Source organism: Hydra vulgaris, chromosome 06 (assembly GCF_038396675.1).
Source record: "Hydra vulgaris chromosome 06, alternate assembly HydraT2T_AEP".
In the NCBI taxonomy this organism is placed as follows: Eukaryota; Metazoa; Cnidaria; class Hydrozoa; order Anthoathecata; family Hydridae; genus Hydra; species Hydra vulgaris.
This window is the reverse complement of record NC_088925.1, coordinates 59,867,122-59,886,493: the sequence shown is the minus strand read 5'-3', so window position 1 is coordinate 59,886,493 and position 19,372 is coordinate 59,867,122. Positions and strand designations below refer to the sequence as shown.

Genomic DNA, 19,372 nt, shown 5'->3' with positions numbered 1-19,372 from the left:
AGTACACAAATTATTTAAATTTTTTATTTATTTAAATTTCATATTTTAATTTAAATTTGATTTAATTTCCTATTATGTTAGTTTTTGCTTTCTTTGTTTTTGAAAAACTTAGTTTTTTCCGCAACGCCTAATAATAAAAAACTTGCAAACAGCCGTGACTAAGTTGTTTAAAATAAAATACTTATGCGTGGATGTACAAGATAAAAAACCGCACATGTTTTCTGAAAAGCTAGTTGCCTCTCTTTATTGTGTTCACAATTTCTTTTTACCAGATTCTATTCTCTATCTCTATAAACTTTTTACTTGCTTCTGTATTAAATATACTTAGCATATTTGGGAAGGTCCAAAAATGTTTTGTAAATGTAGTTACGCCTGCTTAAGCTGTCAATCTTTTTTCCCATTGATCTTGTTTCATTAATTAAAACTTATCACATATCTCATCAATTAGGAAAGTTGCATTCTTTTGCTCTATTTTTCTTAACATGCTTTAAACACTTTTATTTATGTAATTTTTTTTTATGTATAAACTACGTATAAATTAGTATAGAAAACCATACATAACATTAATGTTTTAATCTAGTAAAATATACCTTTTTATTATTATTGATACTGTATTTATTGATACACTGTTTATATTTTGCACTATTTTGACTCATCATAGCAAATACTAGATCATTTTTGATACTAAGTTATGTTAAATTATTATTCCCCTGCCCGACCACATATATATATATATATATATATATATATATATATATATATATATATATATATATATATATATATATATATATATATATATATATATATATATATATATATATATATATATATATATATATATATATATATATATATATTTATATAAATATATATATATATATATTTATATATATATATAAATATATAAATATATATATATATATATATATATATATATATATATATATATATATATATATATATATATAATAAATTGCTGTTATTTTTTTTTTTGTTATTGTTATTGTAATTTTTATTATTATTATTGATATTATTTCTTTTTCCTATTTTTATATTTATTAAAATTATTATTACTTTATAGTAATATATTATTATTTTTATCATTATTATTCATATATGTGTGTTTTATATAGGCATATTTTAGGTAACTACTACCTAGATAAAAAAAAAATTTATATAAATTGTCTTTTTATTTAAAAAAAAATTGAAACAAAATCAAAATTGAAAAAAAAAACTTTTAACTTTATAGGCAAAAAAAAACAAAAAAAAACTTACAGATTTTATTATTTTTGTATTAAAACCATGGTTAAAACATGTAGCTTTTTACATATATTTTAAAGAAAAAAATTTAACCGCCATTTTTAAAACTACAACAACAATCGTGATGATATTATGCACTTATCGCTTGAATAAACGTAAAAAATAAACACAATTTTCAGATCGAAGTTGCTAACGAACCACACCACTCTAAGCAGTATCTCTCTAAAATAAAATGTTTTAGAGAGTAAACATTGCCGTTTAAAGGATTTTAAGTGTCGGTACAAAGGAGTTGGCTAACAATTAATTAAAATTTAATTAGTTAAACAATTAATTAAATTTTCAGTCTGTAAAAAAAATTAACAAAATCAAAAAGCTAAATACCGCAGTGTATGCAAGTGCGCAAGTTTAGAAGATACGGTATGCAAGCTTGCTTGATAAAGTGTGATTAATTGTAAATTTTCACTTTTCGTCTGTTCGATGCCATCTACTGACAAATAATCGGCTCTTAGATCTTCTGAATAGCATTTATCCGAAGGAATTTGAAGAAAATTCCTTCCAGAGATGCAGGCCAGTCCCTGTGGCTGAAGGCGAGAAATCTTTTAGCAAGTTAGCTCTCGTCAAGAACTCTCTAAGAGCTACCATGGAACAGGATCATCTTAAGGACCTGTCTTATCCTTTCAATCGTAACAGATCTTACGAAGAAAGTTAATTACGATGTTGTAACATCCAACTTTGCTGCTACAAAAGCTCGTTAAGTCTTGATACAACATCAGAAAACTTGCTACCAAATCCAGAAATGTTTTTTTTTCTCTGTTGTTTTTAACTGTTTGATTCGTGAACTGTCTTAAGAAATTTTAAAATATTTCGTAAATACTAGAAATAATAGCTATGTTTTGGTGGTGGTTTGAGGAGGAGGTATCCAGTAATTTTTTTTATAATATACCCTGGGCATCATGAAGTCTCTATGCGCCCCTGCATATATATATATATATATATATATATATATATATATATATATATATATATATATATATATATATATGTATATATATATATATATATATATATATATATATATATATATATATATATATATATATATATATATATATATATATATATATTTTCTCCTTCCTCGATAATGTTATTAAAAATTATGGTTTTCAAAAATTAATTTTAAGGACAAACAACGCTTCAATTTTTAACGGAGTAAACATAACGCATAAAAATTATTTTTAGAAGCACATCTCACCACAAACGCCCACATGTCATTTGTTTATGACGTAATTTTAACTAAAGTTTTTTGCATATCTCTTGCATCTTATAAATTATTTTCGTAGTTACGATTTCATTACATTGTTAGAAACATTTAATTTTTTTCTCTATTTTAATTTAAAGGGGCAACAAGATTGCCTTCAAACCATAATGATTTTGTTAAACATTTAGTGACGATTGAAAATTGAAGATTAAGTTTTTTTTAACATTTAAACATGAAGCTTACAATATAAAAGACATTAAGTTGATAAAGACATTTAAAACATTTGTTTTTTAAGAGTTTTTTTTTACTAAAAAAAATTTTCAAAACTCCTTGTCCGAGCTTTGTATTTATGATAGAGGGAAAAAGATTTAGGGTGGAATGCAAGAAGCGAACTTGAGTCAAGCTCGACTTGAACTTTATATTGTAACCAATAGCGGCAGAGTATTTTTTTAATTGGAAAACCCATTCTCTGCCGCAATTGGTTACAATGTAAATTTTAAGTCGAAATTGACTAAAGTTCGCTTCTTGCATTCCACCCTAAGGTTTTGTTCTATTAGGAGTGTTGCATATAGTGTTTGCTAGGGTGACCAGAGGTTTTCCGCGGTTATTCCGGCTTTAGGTACGCTGTCCCGGCGTCCTAAAAAAAGGTCATCGAGACAGTCTATTGTCCTGGTTTTGAAACAGATATGCTTTTAAAAAATCAAAAAATGATTATTTAATTTTTATTCACCAACGCATTAGCTGTTTTGGCCAGCGAATTGGTCAGCCTATGGTATACAATCTATGATATACAGTCTATGATATACAGCCTATGATATACAGCCTATGATATACAATTCAAAAACAGCCTATATATACAAACACGGTGTAAAAAATAAATCCGCAAACAAACCAGGTTATAAAAAATTAGAATAGAGAAGCATAGAATTTTAAAGTTTCAAATTGTATTGCATTCGCAAGTTCTACTTTAACTTTGTTAAAACTGTGAGAATTTTTTTACATAAAAGACTTTATAATCTTATTTAATTATTTTATATGCATTTTTTTCATATACTTTAAATGATTATTTGTTTAATTTTAAACTGTCTATCATTAACGAGAGACTATATATTTTTTGATTTAAATCAAATTTGAAATTCCTTTTAATTAGCGTTTCTTTAGTTTGTAATTTCTAACTATTATAAATAACCATAAAATGTTTTAAAAGTATTTTTTGATGTTTATTACAACAAGGCAGGAAAAATTTATGCTGGTTCATAAATTAAAAAAAAAAAATTAATGGATTGTCTCATCTCTGTCACAAAAACACGTGTTAAAAACATAAAGTTTTTACCTTAGAAATCATACTGAATTAACTTTTCTTTTTGATGATTGAATAATAAATAAATTTTTTTCTAATCAAAAATAATCAGCAAAAAACTGGTACTTGTAAGTATTTATCCCGACTAAAACTTGTATCAATCGTGTCTTCGCTAAAAAAACGCGTTGAAAAATTTAATAGTTTTATCAAGTCAAAATAAATCTAGCTATTTTTTATAAAACAAATTAAACATTCCGAAAAACAGGTGTGCTTAGCTTGGCAAACAAAACTATAAAATAAATCCATTATAATAACCAAGGAAAACCATTATAAGCTCCAGAGAGGGTTGAAGAAATTTGTCCCATCTTCCTCGTTGTCTTATACTGACCCGAATTACCTTATATTTTAGCTCTATTTTGAAGTCTTTTAGCTACTTTAGGTCGGGGTTATTTAGCATTTGCGTTGTTAAAATTTGTTGTGAATGACTATAAATATATTAAAATTCTAGACGGTCAATTAACTAATGGTATTGTTTCATTTTCGAATAAACCGTTTAAAAAAGTTTCCAATTTTTCAAGTTATTGCGCTGTAGCAACAGCTTATAAGTTTATTTTTCGTTGCAACATATTTCTGTAGCAACAGCTTATAAGTATATTTTTCGTTGCAACATATTTTTGTAGCAACAGCATATAAGCTTATTTTTCGTTGCAACATATTTCTGTAGCAACAGCTTATATGTTTATTTTTCGAACGAGTATTGAGAATTTCTAATTTTTAAATCTCTTCTTTTTTTTAGACACACATTTCGCCACTAACATCAAAGACAGTTTTAACTAATCCTTTTTTCTAAAGGAAAAAAAAAATCACGTGAGCACGCGTAGTTTAAATTTTAATTTGTCTAAAGCAAAACTATTCACATTCTCGTATCAAATAAATAGAAAAAATGTAAAAGAGAAAAAGTTTAAAAGAGAGATTGTTAAATATTTTATTGATTTTGTAATTTGATTACTACTAATATTATCAAATCTCACACTTTTATATTGTTTAAAAAACCTTCGTTTAAGAGTTCAGTTCCAGTTCTCCATCTCAGAAATATCAATGACAGAGTTCTTATTTTTAAATCATAAACTGCTCAGTATAACAAATAACATTTTTGAGCAGGATTGAAAAGTCGTGTTTTTCAAAAGGACTGACCTTTGTAAACTAAATTAGAAATTGAAAAAAAATATAAAAGTTAAGAAGGGGGCAATACCTAACAAACTACCTATAGATATCTATTTAATTTTGAGAAACTAGTTTAGTAACTTCTAATCGCGTTTACAGGCTGTGGTTTAAACCTTTGAGAGATAGTAACAAAAAAATTGAAAATGGCCCCAATAAAAAAATTTTTTAGCACTTAAAAATTATTAACAATAACAAATAAGCTTAATAAACATCAAGTGAAATTTTGGGAGATTTGTTTCCCAGTGAGAAATAGAAAGTTAGATTATACTTTGGAGATGCCTCAAATTGCCATTGTATTTGTGTGATAATGCTTTCAAACACACAGTTGCATTAAATGACAAAGTTTTGTTCTGGTTTGATTAAAATGCCATCATCATCAGCCGCATCAAAAATCATACGCTTGACTTTTCTCTTTCGTTTAATTGGAAAGTCTGTGTCAATATCAATTTTTTTATGCTGTTTGTTTGGCAGATTCTTTGATGTCTTTCACTCCACTTTCTCTAAGATACTGGATTTTTTGAGGTTATGTCAATTGAACTTTTTTTGGCTTGCATTGCATGATTTTCTCTGTCAATTAATGTAAGAATTTTAGTCCACAAGTTCAACAAACAAAGAAATTTAAGATTGAACAATTTGAGTAGGTCTTTTGCACTAGCAACAGTTTCATGGTGAGAATTCAGCAGCATGAACGCCAACCACATTAAGAGTCAGACATGCACATGGTACAAATGATGTTAGTCCATTGATATTAATGATTTGTGCTTGAACTCCTTTGTATTTTCCAGCCATATTTGCTCCATTGTCATAGCCCTGGCCTCTGCAATCTGCAATAATCTATCAATTTTCATTTTTCCTAGAATTTCTACTGCAATGCTATTTTCAACTTTCTTTTATTGAGCACATTTGATTTTTTATAATAATATATATTATCACTTTACTCAGCTGTTCTTTATGAGAAAAATCTGGTGCACAGTCAAAAATCAAGGAATAATATTTTGCATTTATAATTTCTCCCACAAGTGTAATTATTTCATTTTGAATTTGTCATGAAAAATATGAGACTGCAGCTTTTTGGGCTTTTATTGTTGCAATATAGTCTGCCAATAGAGGATTGTAATGACTAATCAACTCTTGGGTAAAGACCTCACTTTTTTGTTCCCCTATTGCATCATTGCTGCCTCTTAGAGCTAAATTATTATTTGCACAGAATAATATGGCATCAACAATGATTTTTAAAATGTCCCTCCAATTGTTTGCTTCTCGGTTTCTTGTTCTCTGAAGGTCATTGCCGAAAGCTTTGCCTTTTTTTAAATTTTATTACATTTCCTTCCAAATTGCAAAGCATTTTCTGTTCTCAGAACTATTCTCATGTTCAATTTTGGGATTCAGCTTTTTCCAGTTACTAAATCCTTTAGAAATATCAGACAACATATTAGCTTTAGGTATTTAATAGCTTTAAAACATTTGATACTGTTGTTGCCATTTTAGTTAAATGTGAAATATTTTTAAAAACTACCTATAAATTTGTCGACACTTATTTCTAAGCCACAATTTTTTAACCATAACATCTAGAGATGACCAAGTTTCAGGTTCCTAAAAGACATTTTTATAAAATTCAAAAAGTTTTAACTGGCAAAATGTTAACTATGATTTAAGCCATTATCGCAAAGTTTTCAAATTAATAAAAAGCGTACGGCCTAAATATAGTTTGGTTTTTTAAAAAACAGTATTACTTAAAAAGCCCAATACAAAAAATTAAAATTCTGAAGTTTAAACGAGTATGTAACACAGGACTGTTAATGCTGTCAAATTTTCTTTTTTTTAAGTAGATGAATTTGTTTACAAAAAAATGTTTGCGCCAACTTGTTTTGACCTTCCCTATCTCCCTTGTTATTAACTGTCAAAAAAGGTTCAGAACTCCTCTTCCTTCTATTTTGGTGGCGCAATTAATGAACAGCCCTTCAGGAGACAGTGTTATAAAACCGTATTGTTTTAAGCATCATAAAATGTTGAAATTTAAAAATTACATTGTAAAAGTTTTTTGACAGCGAACATAGCAGCTATTATTTTATCTTATAATTCGGTGTTTGTTAATATATAGCAGTTATTTGTAACATTGAATTGATCATAGTTAGGGGAGAACGGGGTGAGATGGGACAAAAAAATTTGCTTGCGTGCTGCGCTTTAAATTTTCCACAAAAACCATACAAATCGGTTTAAAACTATAGTCCAATGAATAGTCATCTTAAATTATTGCAAAACCCATTATTTAACCATCAAATTAAGTTCAAGGGCTTGGTTTTTCTCTTTGCCACCCTTTCACCCGCTTTTGGAAATGGCCTTATATCTTCTGCTGTCCAATGGTAGGCAGAAGTGCTGATTTCCTGTTTTTTTTCGTTAATAACTTCAGATACAATACACAGTGATGTGGGGATTGTTTGTTTGTCGAAATTGTCATTTGCTTGAATTGGTCGATCAGATACATAAGAGCATAAAAAGTTGACTGAAAACATATGGATCGTATGGGAAAATACCAGCTGCTTTAAAACCATTTTGAATGTTTTGGGAAGTAAAGGCTCTCGTATAAGCTATTCCTAAATTTTCAGAAATGTCATATATCGTCATAGGAGTATTTGGATGTGCCTTTAACCATGAATCACATGCTGAATTGTAAAATTTCTTTATTGGCCCAAATACTGATCTATCAAGTGGTTGGAGTTTGTGGCTGCAATGGGGTGACAATTTCAAGAGCACAACATTGCTTTCCTTAGCTTTATCCATCAGTTTAATCGATATATGAGTTTTGTGGTTGTCCATTAATAAAAGTAATAGTTGATCCTTGCTAGGATGTCCATACTCCACAAAATGATCAAACCATTTCAAAAAAATTTATGTATTTATCCATCCACTAGGACTAGCATCACCTTTTGTACCTGTTGGTGCACCTTTAAGCATATGGCTACGAAAGTGGACACGAGGAAATATCAAAAACGGTGGAATAAAATTTTCAAGGACATTAATGCAACCCACTATTGTAACTAGGGTTCCCCTTTCAGCAGAAGTTACCTGTCTTACTTGCTTTACTCCTTTACCAGCAATCACTTTCACTGGCTTATGAACAGTTGTCAGACCTGTTTCATCAATATTGTAAATGCAATCAGCAGAAAAGTTATAGCGCTTCTGCACACTGTCAATGTTTTTGAAGAAAGTATCTATATTTGTGCGATTGAAACTAGTTGTTCGACTGAGGTTGGTAGCTTCTGGCGTACGAATAGATAATTTTGTACGAATTAAGAATAAATAAAACCATTCAGTTCCAGCTGTTTCACTCTTTTTCCAGTTTTCTGGTTTTTTAATGTCATTTTAAATTGCATATTGATATGCAAGTTGCTTTGTTTCTCTAACATCAAGTCCATAATGCATATTAGATGCTTGACAAAGATGTATTGAAAGTTGCTCTTCTTGTGTCTTATTAAAAATATATTTATGTTGTTCATCAAAGTATAAGTTACTGTAAGAAGTTTCTTTATTAATCTTTATTTTCCGCTGTAAACTTGATTTTGAAATTGTATACTCTTGTGCAGCTGCTCGTAGTGATAAACTGCCAGATTCAACAGCCATCACAGCAGCTTTTATTGTATGAGCATGAGGTTTTACTTGTCACTCGTTTGTACTTTCTTGGCATCTGCAAAATTATTACTCATATTACTCACTCCATTATTAAAAAAAATTATGCCCTTTTTAATTGCATTAACGAAAATCCAGATTAGGCTATAAATTTTAAATTTATTTTAATAAAAATAAAATAGTATCACAACCCTATAAAACTTATAATGTGATTAAATTTATTAAGGCTAATAGTGAACAACTTTATTTTAACTGAATTTAAAATACAAAAATGATTGGCATTAAAACAATACTTACTGTGAAAGATGTCTTCAGGACAAAGCAACAAAGAAATCCAATATAACTATTATTATTTTCTATTATAAAAAACACTTTACTATAAAGTAAACATTGAAATCTTATCATAAACATAAACATAATTTTCTGTTCACTTGCTTTTTTACAAAAATATTGATTATAAAAGTTAAAGTACCGTAAATTAAAAAAATGATAAAATTGAACAGTGTCCCATTTCACCCCAATTCTCCTGTCCCAAGTCACCCCATCACTAGTAGGTGTGAGAAAACCTTTATTTTATATAGTTCTCGTAGCCATATGATAATCATTTTTCCTCAGTAGTTAAATAAAACAATAGTAAATAATTAAAAACCATAAACATAAAAATATATGCAAACAACACATAAATATTTATTATTAATGATGTCTTCAAAATCCAGGAAAGTTGTTAGATTTTCACATATTCGCAAATATCCGAAAAAAAAATACTTCTGAAACTTAAAAAACACAATAATATGAAGAAGCTATTGCAAACTTATATATAAAAAACTTTTGCTTTATTAAATTTTTCATTGAGATATTGCCAAGTCCCATCTCACCCCATGTCCCAACTCACCCCGTTCTCCCCTACTATTATTTTTATTTAAAAAACTATTATTTACAATTTTTACAAAAGATTTACTTCAGGAACTAGATGTACACATGACCATTTTTTTTTTTTTTTTTGCTGTGCTACCTTCAAATTTTAGTACATGCAAATTAGGTACATTTTCTTCAGTTGCATCGTGTGTTGATTGATTTTGGCTTTTACTATGTCTTGCTTTATTTGTTTTGTCTTTTTTTCCAACACTTTCCATTACTAATAATTTAATTATTAGTAATCGTAAAAAGGTTAAAGTAATGGTAAATGGTAAAACAAATATTAGTCTAATATTATTTAATCAAAATGATTGGAGCGGATCTATCATGCAAAAAAACATTCTCTAACTTTAAATTAAATATTAAGTAAATAAACTTGATAATGCAGTAAATGTTTATTTTATATTGCCATATTGCTAAAAATCATCTTTTATTTTATTTTTATTGTTTTATTTAATAGCTTCGTCTCAATTGGTTACTTTGTCACGAAAAAAAAAAATTCTCATTTTGCAACATTACGTCTCAATTGGTTTTCTTTTTAACTTTAAAAAGTGTAACCAAACAAGACGTAACGTAACGTTACTAAATATAAATTCGAGACGTAACTAAACTACGTGACATAAATGGATCTTTTTGACGTAACATTATGTCTTAATTGGTTACACTCTAACAAGTATTAAGATAGACGTAATGTAAAGTAAAATATATTAAATTTGTGACGCGTTAAATTCGAGAATTGGTACTGCGGTTTATCCTCCTCCGGCTAATTGCCATATAGAGGCCACATTACCAAGGACCGCAAAGACAAGTTCGGCTCCAAAAGGAGCGTCATAACTCGCTCTACGGACCAAGAGTAAAGTGATTTTAGGAAGAACGAAGATATGTTAGAGTGAAAGATAGAAGTAGTTGATTTTGAAAGATAGCATAAAGACAGCGGACAGAATTGCACGCGGTGTTAGAAGGTGCAATTAAGATTTGTTCCCGATTAATTTTTAATTTTTCGTAGCAATAGTTGCATCTAAGTTACAGGTAAAATAATATATATAAGGAATTAGATTGCTTGTGGGTTATTTTTTTTTTAAATACTTTTTTTATTACAATGGTCTGGACAAATGTATTCAGTGCATTTACAATATTGTTAATTCAACAAATTTGTTAAATACTGAAATCAATTATATCAATTATAAAAGAAAGACGCTAAACTAAAAAAAGGTAGGTACGTTAAAAGCGTAGGTTTTTTTATTGAGGTGGAGGGTACTAAAAAAAAGCGTATATCAAAATTATATAAGAAGACACTAAACTAAAAAAAAGGTAGGTACGTTAAAAACGTAGGTTCTTTTATTGAGGTGGAGGGTACTAAAAAAAAGCGTATATTAAAATGCGGGGGAGGAGAAGAAGGGTTGAAATAAAAGCGTACGTACTTAATGAACGACTCCTAATTAGAAATACATTTACACATATACAATTAGCAATGATAGTTAAAATTATGCTTGAATTTTTCGGCTTTTAAACTAGACATTAGGGGTGTTCAAAAAAATTTTTATTTTAAAACGAAAATACACAAGAAACCAAATATGGAGCAAATATGAATAAAATACGATTAAAAAAAAAATTCTAAAAAATATTGACTTTTACCTTGTGTTCAAGCAGCAAAAAACCCCGGAAAATGCGCTAAATTGTTTCCAAATTACTTGGCTTTGAGCGCAAAGTAAATCTCAATATTTTCTGAAAACAAAATTTCTTATGTGATAATGACCCAAATTTTTTTTAGATTGTTATGTATTCCGGTTTTTTCATAAATGTTGTTTAAGTTAAAGAAAAAATTTAGGAAAAAAGTAACCATGGGCAAATACGCAATAAAGTTTTATTTTTTTGACTAAGTTTTGCGAAACTTTATTTTATTTTAAACAACAAATACGAAAAAACCAGAATACACAATAATTTAAAAAAGAAATTAGACCATTATAATCAAATTAAAAATTTTTTTTTTACAAAATATTGATATTTACTTTGCGCTCAAAGCTCAAATTTGGGGACAATTTGGGGCATTTTTCGAGGTGTTTTGCCGCTAAATTTATTTATTTTGTCAAAAAAAGTTTTACTGTTGTGCTAATGCGATTTCAATAATTATATAATTGCATAAATGTTTTTTTTTTTTTTTTTATCGATTCTATTCTTTTAAAGATGTAGATTTTATTTATATATTTTAAAGATTCTCTGCAGCTAAGATCGCAAAAACGCATTAACGTCCGTAAGGTGGCAGAGGTGCTCGGGGATCAATTAAAACGAATGCCAATGCATGCAAAACGCGCAGTAATCTAGACTAGACAGAAGCTAGACTAATAGGCATACCTAGTCGGGCACGAAAGAAGGCTAGTATTGCACCTGAATATATTGGTAATGATAATTCTGACAATAACGCCTTTGGTGATATTTGCTACAATGATATTTCGTTTACTAAAGACATTAATTAGAGGCAAAATGTACACAGATTATATTATTACAATGTTAATTATTTTTTTCGTTATAACAAACTTCTGAATTAAATGCTTTTTTCTGAACGTCATCAATAAATTTTATATGAAATTTGAAATATATATGAGGAGGAGTGACGAGGGTAATCAGGTGATCGACCCCCCTTTATTTGCAAATTCTCTTTATTTTAAACAACTTTTATATGTAAAATTAAGAAAAATTTATATTTACTATTATAATCTGCCTTTTTTCTAAAAAATTTCACGTTACGGGTCCGTATATATATATATATATATATATATATATATATATATATATATATATATATATATATATATATATATATATATATATATATATATATATATATATATATATAATTGATTTTTTGACGAGATTAAATAAAAATAACTACATTTTACTACTAAAAGTTTCATGCGTTTAGCAATCATCAGGTAAAAAATACATTGTTTTTTTCGTTAAAAAATATACTTAATAAACATCGTGGCGTTCAAAAACAATTATAAAACTATAACTATTTGCGAGCGTGGTTTGGTTTTTTAATCATTGGGCTCGTGGTTGTCAAGCAAGAACTTGTTTTCGTGACGGCACTTAGAAATAATTTCTGTTTTTTTATTTAATATTTTTTGCGTACCTTTGTATGATATTATGCAAAGTTTTTCATGAAGGCAAAGCAAGCATTTTTTTGTTACGTTGGTGTAGGCGGGGACTTGTTTAATTATTGACCAAGTTAATTTTGGTGTTATTTTTAAGTTTTCTTTTATCTGCCATATATACTTTGAAAGGGTGGTTGAATTTTTCATCTTCTTGTTTGTGAATGAGTGTTTGTGGTTAGCCCATCTTCTCTTCCATTCACCTTCTGCTAGGCCAATATATACTTGTTCTGGGGTGTTAGGGGGGGGGGATACTATACATTTATAAATAACATTAGAGGCTCTACATTTTCCTATTATAAGGCAGTTTCCTTTTTTTTTGCAAGAAAAAGACAAGAAAAAGAAATATAATATGGTTTAACCCCCTTACAGTAAAAGCGTCTCTACCAATGTCGGACATATCTAGCTGAACTTAATCGACAAACACTTTCCAACATCCCGCCCCCTAAGTAAACTTTTCAATCAAAACACCATCAAATTAAGTTACAGCTGCACCAAAAATATTGAAAGTATAATAAAAAGCCACAACAAGAAAATTAGATCAGAAAGACCAAAGGAATACCCACCCTGCAATTGCATAAAAAAAGAAAACTGCCCTAAAATAGGAAAATGTAGAGCCTTTAATGTTATTTATAAATGTGTAGTATCCCCCCCCCCCTAACACCCCAGAACAAGTATATATTGGCCTAGCAGAAGGTGAATGGAAGAAAAGATAGGCTAACCACAAAAACTCATTCACAAACAAGAAGATGAAAAATTCAACCACCCTTTCAAAGTATATATGGCAGATAAAAGAAAACTTAAAAATAACACCAAAATTAACTTGGTCAATAATTAAACAAGTCCCCGCCTACACCAACGTAACAAAAAAATGCTTGCTTTGCCTTCATGAAAAACTTTGCATAATATCATACAAAGGTACGCAAAAAATATTAAATAAAAAAACAGAAATTATTTCTAAGTGCCGTCACGAAAACAAGTTCTTGCTTGACAACCACGAGCCCAATGATTAAAAAACCAAACCACGCTCGCAAATAGTTATAGTTTTATAATTGTTTTTGAACGCCACGATGTTTATTAAGTATATTTTTTAACGAAAAAAACAGGCTATAAGTGTAAGCAGTGACGAAAATGTAATCCATTAATAAATTATGCAATCGCATACAATAATTCAAAATGTCGCATATTGAAAGTCGCGTTAGGTGAACATAATCACACCTTATTAGGTCTAAATGTTACGTATTAATACGTTATACGTTACATCTCGGTTACGTAAAAATTACATTTTTGCACATAACGTTACGTTACAATGTTAAGTATTGTTACGTAAAATCTTATGTCTCGTTTACGTAAAATTAACGGACATTTTGCACGTATTGTTACGTAACAATGTTACGTGTCGTTACGTAAAATCTTATGTCTCGGTTACGTAAAAATAACGGACATTTTGCACGTAACGTAACGAATCTGGTTTACGTTACAATACGTAATGTAACCTAAAAATGTTATAGGGGTATGATATAATTTTTATTTTAGCTGTATAGCAACGGAAAAAACATAGCGTTGCTACAAAAATATAAAAAATTTTCTTAAACTGTTTTATTAATAAAATGATTTTTAATCGTATTATTAATAAAAAATATTTATATTTATATATATAAATATATATATTATATTATATATATTATTATATATATATATATATATATATATATATATATATATATATATATATATATATATATATATATATATATATATATATATATATAATATATATAAATATATATATAAAAAATTGGATAAGTGTATCAAATATATCAAAAGTGTATAATTATATCAAAAATTAGATAAGCGTTTTTACTAATTTATTATTGCTCTGTTCTTTTAGAACATTGAGCACTCTGTTTGTAGAATACACTAACATAATTTATATATATATATTTATATATATAAATATAAATAGGGGCTTGGTGAGAAGACAATTGTGTCTTCTTCTTGCCGCAGCCATTATATTATATATATTTATATAAAATATTATATCTGGGCAAAAGCGGGGTAAAAAGATCAGAGGGGCAATATGATCTTTTTGAGCAAAGCTAATACTAAATTCCTTTATGCTATTGTGTAAATAATAATTTACTAAATTTTTCATGATATATATTTACATACTGCGTAAGCGAGTAGTTTAAAATATTTCTTGGACTAACTTTACCATGATTAATTTGGTTTTCAATATCGACGTTTTTTACGGCAGTTTTTAATTTTGTTCGAAGTTTATGAAAAACTTTTTCCATATCGGTGCTCCTCAGTTTTTAATTAAAAAGTCTAAGTTTGCTTTTATTTTTCTTGAAAGTAAAGTACTATCTAAGTTTAGTAAGTTCAAGTTGTTTGCTTTTATTTTTCTTGAAAGTAAAGTACTATCTAAGTTTAGTAAGTTCTTTTTTAAAGTTAAACATTCTACTTAAGTAATATTTAGACATAAAAATAATAATTTAAATATCATATTTATTTTAGTAAAAATCATTGAGACATTGAGCCGTCCAATCAAGGTTTTGACATTTTAAACATATACCAATAAAATTACCTTGCACACAATTTTTTTTTGTTTTACTAGCAAAGGTAAGACTTATTTGAGATACTTGTTTCAAATAATTTTATTTATTTGTTTACTTAGAGTATTAAACTTTTATTTTAAAACAAGTAGGTTTTAATGCCCTCCCTGACTAGTAAAAAATGGCAAAACTCTCTAATAAATTTAAATCAGCCATAAGTTTCATACTATTTAGTTAAAAAATTATGACTAAAATTAAAAGCAACTTTTTAATGTAAAAATAAATTTTGTAAATGTTATTTTTGAAAATAAAAGTTTTTTTTTTTTAGAAGGGTTCGAACATACAAAAAGTTGAAGCAGGGAGGAAGGAAATCCTACTCAAATAGCCAGGAAATGATAGATGTCTGCAGTTCTGTTTTGAATAAAGAAATGTCAATAAACCAGGCATCCAAACATTTTAGGTGTGACAGGAGAGCTCTTTCGAAAAGAGTATACGGTGAACTATCAGTCGACTCACATCCAGGATGAAAAACAGTTTTGACCTCACAGCAAGAAAAAAGCTATCAAAATGTCTTATTTTAATGGCTGATTGGGGATGGGGTTTAACTAGAGGTGAAGTAAAAGATCTTTCCTCAAAACAAACAGTATTGATACACCATTTATAGATTCTCGACCAAGTAAAGACTGGTTGCATGCCTTCTTGCAAAGAAATCCCAAAATTACGCCAAGAAAAACTGAACATTTAAGCAATTCAAGAAGCCGTGCTGAAAATCCTGACCATCAAAATTTGGTTTGATTTACTCAAAAAAACATTTAAAAATGCAAGAGTTAATAATAGTCAAATATTCAATTCCGATGAATCAGGGTTCATCACTGACCCAAAGGATCAGATTGTATTAGCAAAACGAGGTGCTTCTCGAGTGTCGCAAAGCATTGGTGGATCAGGCCGGGAGCAAATTACTGTCAATAATGCATGCTCTGCTAGTGGGCATATATTGCCACCATATATTATCTACAAAAGGAAAAATTTAGGCATATTTTTAAATACATATATATTTATATATAATATATATATATATATATATATATATATATATATATATATATATATATATATATATATATATATATATATATATTTAAATACATAAATAAAAATATTTTTTATTTTTAACACGATTAAAAATCATTTTAATAATAATACAGTATCAGTAAATATTTTTATATTTTTGTAGGAACGCTTTGTTTTTTCCGTTGCATAACAGCTAAAATGAAAATTATATCACGATTATAGTATATGTTTTTTTATATAAAATACCAGATGTCATGATTGCAACTCTTAAACTGCTTTTTGTTTATTGAATGTGACTTTTGGTGCATTTGGCTTCCTACTATAGTTGCTGTTTTCTTTATCACACATATTATTTTGCAAGAGCGGACCCCCTCCCCCCCCCTCACCTTCTTTTCCTGCGTAGATATTATTGAAATTTTTTGTTTTTGCATGATAGATCCGCTCCAATCACTTTTATTACATAATATAAGTAATGGAAAGTGTTGGAAAAAAAGACAAAACAAATAAAGCAAGGCATAGTAAAAGCGAAAATCAATCAATACACGATGCAACTGAAGAAAATGTACCTAATTTGCATGTACTAAAATTTAAATGTAGCATAGCAAAAAAAAAATAAAAAATGGTCATGGGTACATCTATTTCCAGAAGTAAATCTTTTGTAAAAATTGTAAATAATGGTTTTTTAAATAAAAGTAATAGTAATTATGATCAATTCAATGTTACAAATAACTGCTATATATTAACAAACACCGAATTATAAGATAAAATAATAGCTTCTATGTTCGCTGTCAAAAATCTTTTACAATGTAGCTTTTAAATTATAACATTTTATGATGCTCAAAACAAAACGGTTTTATGACACTGTCTCCTTAAGGTCTGTTTATTAATTATACCACCAAAATAGAAGGAAGAGGAGTTCTGAACCTTTTTGACAGTTAATAACAAGGGAGATAGGAAGGTCGAAACAAGTTGACGCAAACATTTTTTTTTTAACAAATTTATCTACTTGAAAAATAGAAAAGTTGGCAGCGTTAACAGTCCTGTGTTACATACTCATTTAAACTTCAGAATTTTAACTTTTCATATTGGGCTTTTTAAGTAATTCTGTTTTTAAAAAAAACAAACTATATAGGTCGTACGCTTTTTATTAATTTGAAAACTTTGCAATAATGGCTTGAATCGTCGTTAACATTTTGCCAGTTAAAACTTTTTGAATTTTATAAAAATGTCTTTTAGGAACCTGAAACTTGGTCATCTCTAGATGTTATGATAAAAAAAATTGTGGCTTAGAAACAAGTGTCGACAAATTTATAGGTAGTTTATAAAAATAATTCACATTTAACTAAAATGGCAACAACAGTATCAAATATTTTAAAGCTACTAAATATTTAAAGCTAATATGTTGTCTGATATTTTTAAAGGATTTAGTAACTGGAAAAAGCTTAATCCCAAAATTGAATACGAGAATAGTTCTGAGAACAGAAAATGCTATGCAATTTGGAAGGAAATGGAACAAAATTTAAAAAAGGCAAAACTTTCGGCAATGACCTTCAGAGAACAAGAAACCGAGAATCAAACAATTGGAGGGACATTTTAAAAATCATTGTTGATGCCATATTATTCTGTGCAAATAGTAATTTAGCTCTAAGAGGCAGTAATAATGCAATAGGGGAACAAAAATATGAGATCTTCACCCTAGTCATTACAATCCTCTATTGGCAGACTATATTGCAACAATAAAAGCCCAAAAAGCTGCAGTCTCATATTTTTCATGACAAATTCAAAATGAAATAATTACACTTGTGGGAGAAATTATAAATGCAAAATATTATTCCTTGCTTTTTGACTGTGCACCTGATGATTCTCATAAAGAACAGCAGAGTGAAGTGATAAGATATATTATTATAAAAAATCAAATGTGCTCAATAAAAGAAAGTTGGAAATAGCATTGCAGTAGAAATCCTAGGAAAACTGAAAACTGATGGATTAAATATTGCAGATTGCAGAGGCCAGGGCTATGACAATGGAGTAAATATGGCTGGAAAATACAAAGGAGTTCAAGCACAAATCATTAATATCAATGGACTAACATCATTTGTACCATGTGCATGTATGACGCTTAATTTGGTTGGCGTTCATGCTGCTGAAGTCTCACCTCTTATGGTTACATTGTCTGGATCTATTTAAAAAATATTCACTTTTTTTTCCAATTCTACATCAAGATAGGAAAACCTGGTGAAAGAATTTCATTAAAGGGTCACTGTGAAACAAGATGGTCATCAAAAAAAGAAGCAGTTGCTTCCCTAAACAATCAACTTGTTGAAGTTTATAATGTTTTACAAGACATGAATTCAAGAACAACTTTAAACCATGAAACTGTTGCTGGTGCAAAAGACCAACTCAAATTGTTCAATCTTAAATTTCTTTGTTTGTTGAACCTGTGGACTAAAATTCTTACATTAATTGACAGAGAAAATCATGCAATGCAAGCCAAAAAAATTTCTATTGACATAACCTCAAAAAAAAATGAATGGGCTTGTCTCGGCCATCCAGTATCTCAGAGAAAAAGGAGTGAAAGACATCAAAGAATCTGCTAAACAAACAGCAAAAAAAAATTGACATTGACACAGACTTCCCAATTAAACGAAAGAGACAAGTCAAGCGTATGATTTTGATACGGCTGATGATGATTATGGCATTTTAATCAAACCAGTTCAAGACTTTGTCATTCAATGCAACTGTGTGTTTGACAGCATTATCACACAAATGTAGTGACAATTTGAGGCAATGTCCAAAGTATAATCTAACTTTCTATTTCTCACTGGGAAACAAATCTCCCAAAATTTCACTTGATGTTTATTAAGCTTATTTGTTATTGTTAATAATTTTTAAGTGCTAAAAAATTTTTTTATTGGGGCCATTTTCAATTTTTTTGTTACTATCTCTCAAAGGTTCAAACCACAGCCTGTAAACGCAATTAGAAGTTACTAAATTAGTTTTTTGGAGAAAG

At 28.4% G+C, this 19,372-nt stretch overlaps 2 protein-coding genes across 4 annotated transcripts in view; one reads left to right on the top strand and one right to left on the bottom strand.

Moving 5' to 3' along the window:
• The window catches only part of LOC100215923 (solute carrier family 15 member 2), a 61,971-nt gene extending 57,933 nt beyond the window's left edge, over window positions 1–4,038 (bottom strand). Inside the window, exons 1-2 of one of the 3 annotated variants that reach the window (XM_065800623.1) lie at window positions 1,645–1,730; window positions 1,279–1,485 (exon numbers count right to left, since the gene is read on the bottom strand). The gene's annotated coding sequence lies outside the window, so the exon portion shown is untranslated. Of the gene's footprint in view, window positions 1–1,278; window positions 1,549–1,644; window positions 1,731–3,854 lie in introns of those variants that run through there. The other 2 variants (XM_065800624.1, XM_065800622.1) reach the window with 2 other exon arrangements.
• Window positions 4,039–16,834: 12,796 nt separating this feature from the next.
• Window positions 16,835–18,959, top strand: LOC136081564 (uncharacterized). The gene is made up of 3 exons (XM_065798891.1): window positions 16,835–16,939; window positions 18,295–18,525; window positions 18,585–18,959. Exons 1-3 carry the CDS (start codon window positions 16,835–16,837, stop codon window positions 18,957–18,959), a joined length of 711 nt encoding a protein of 236 aa, XP_065654963.1.
• The last annotated feature ends 413 nt before the right edge of the window (window positions 18,960–19,372 follow it).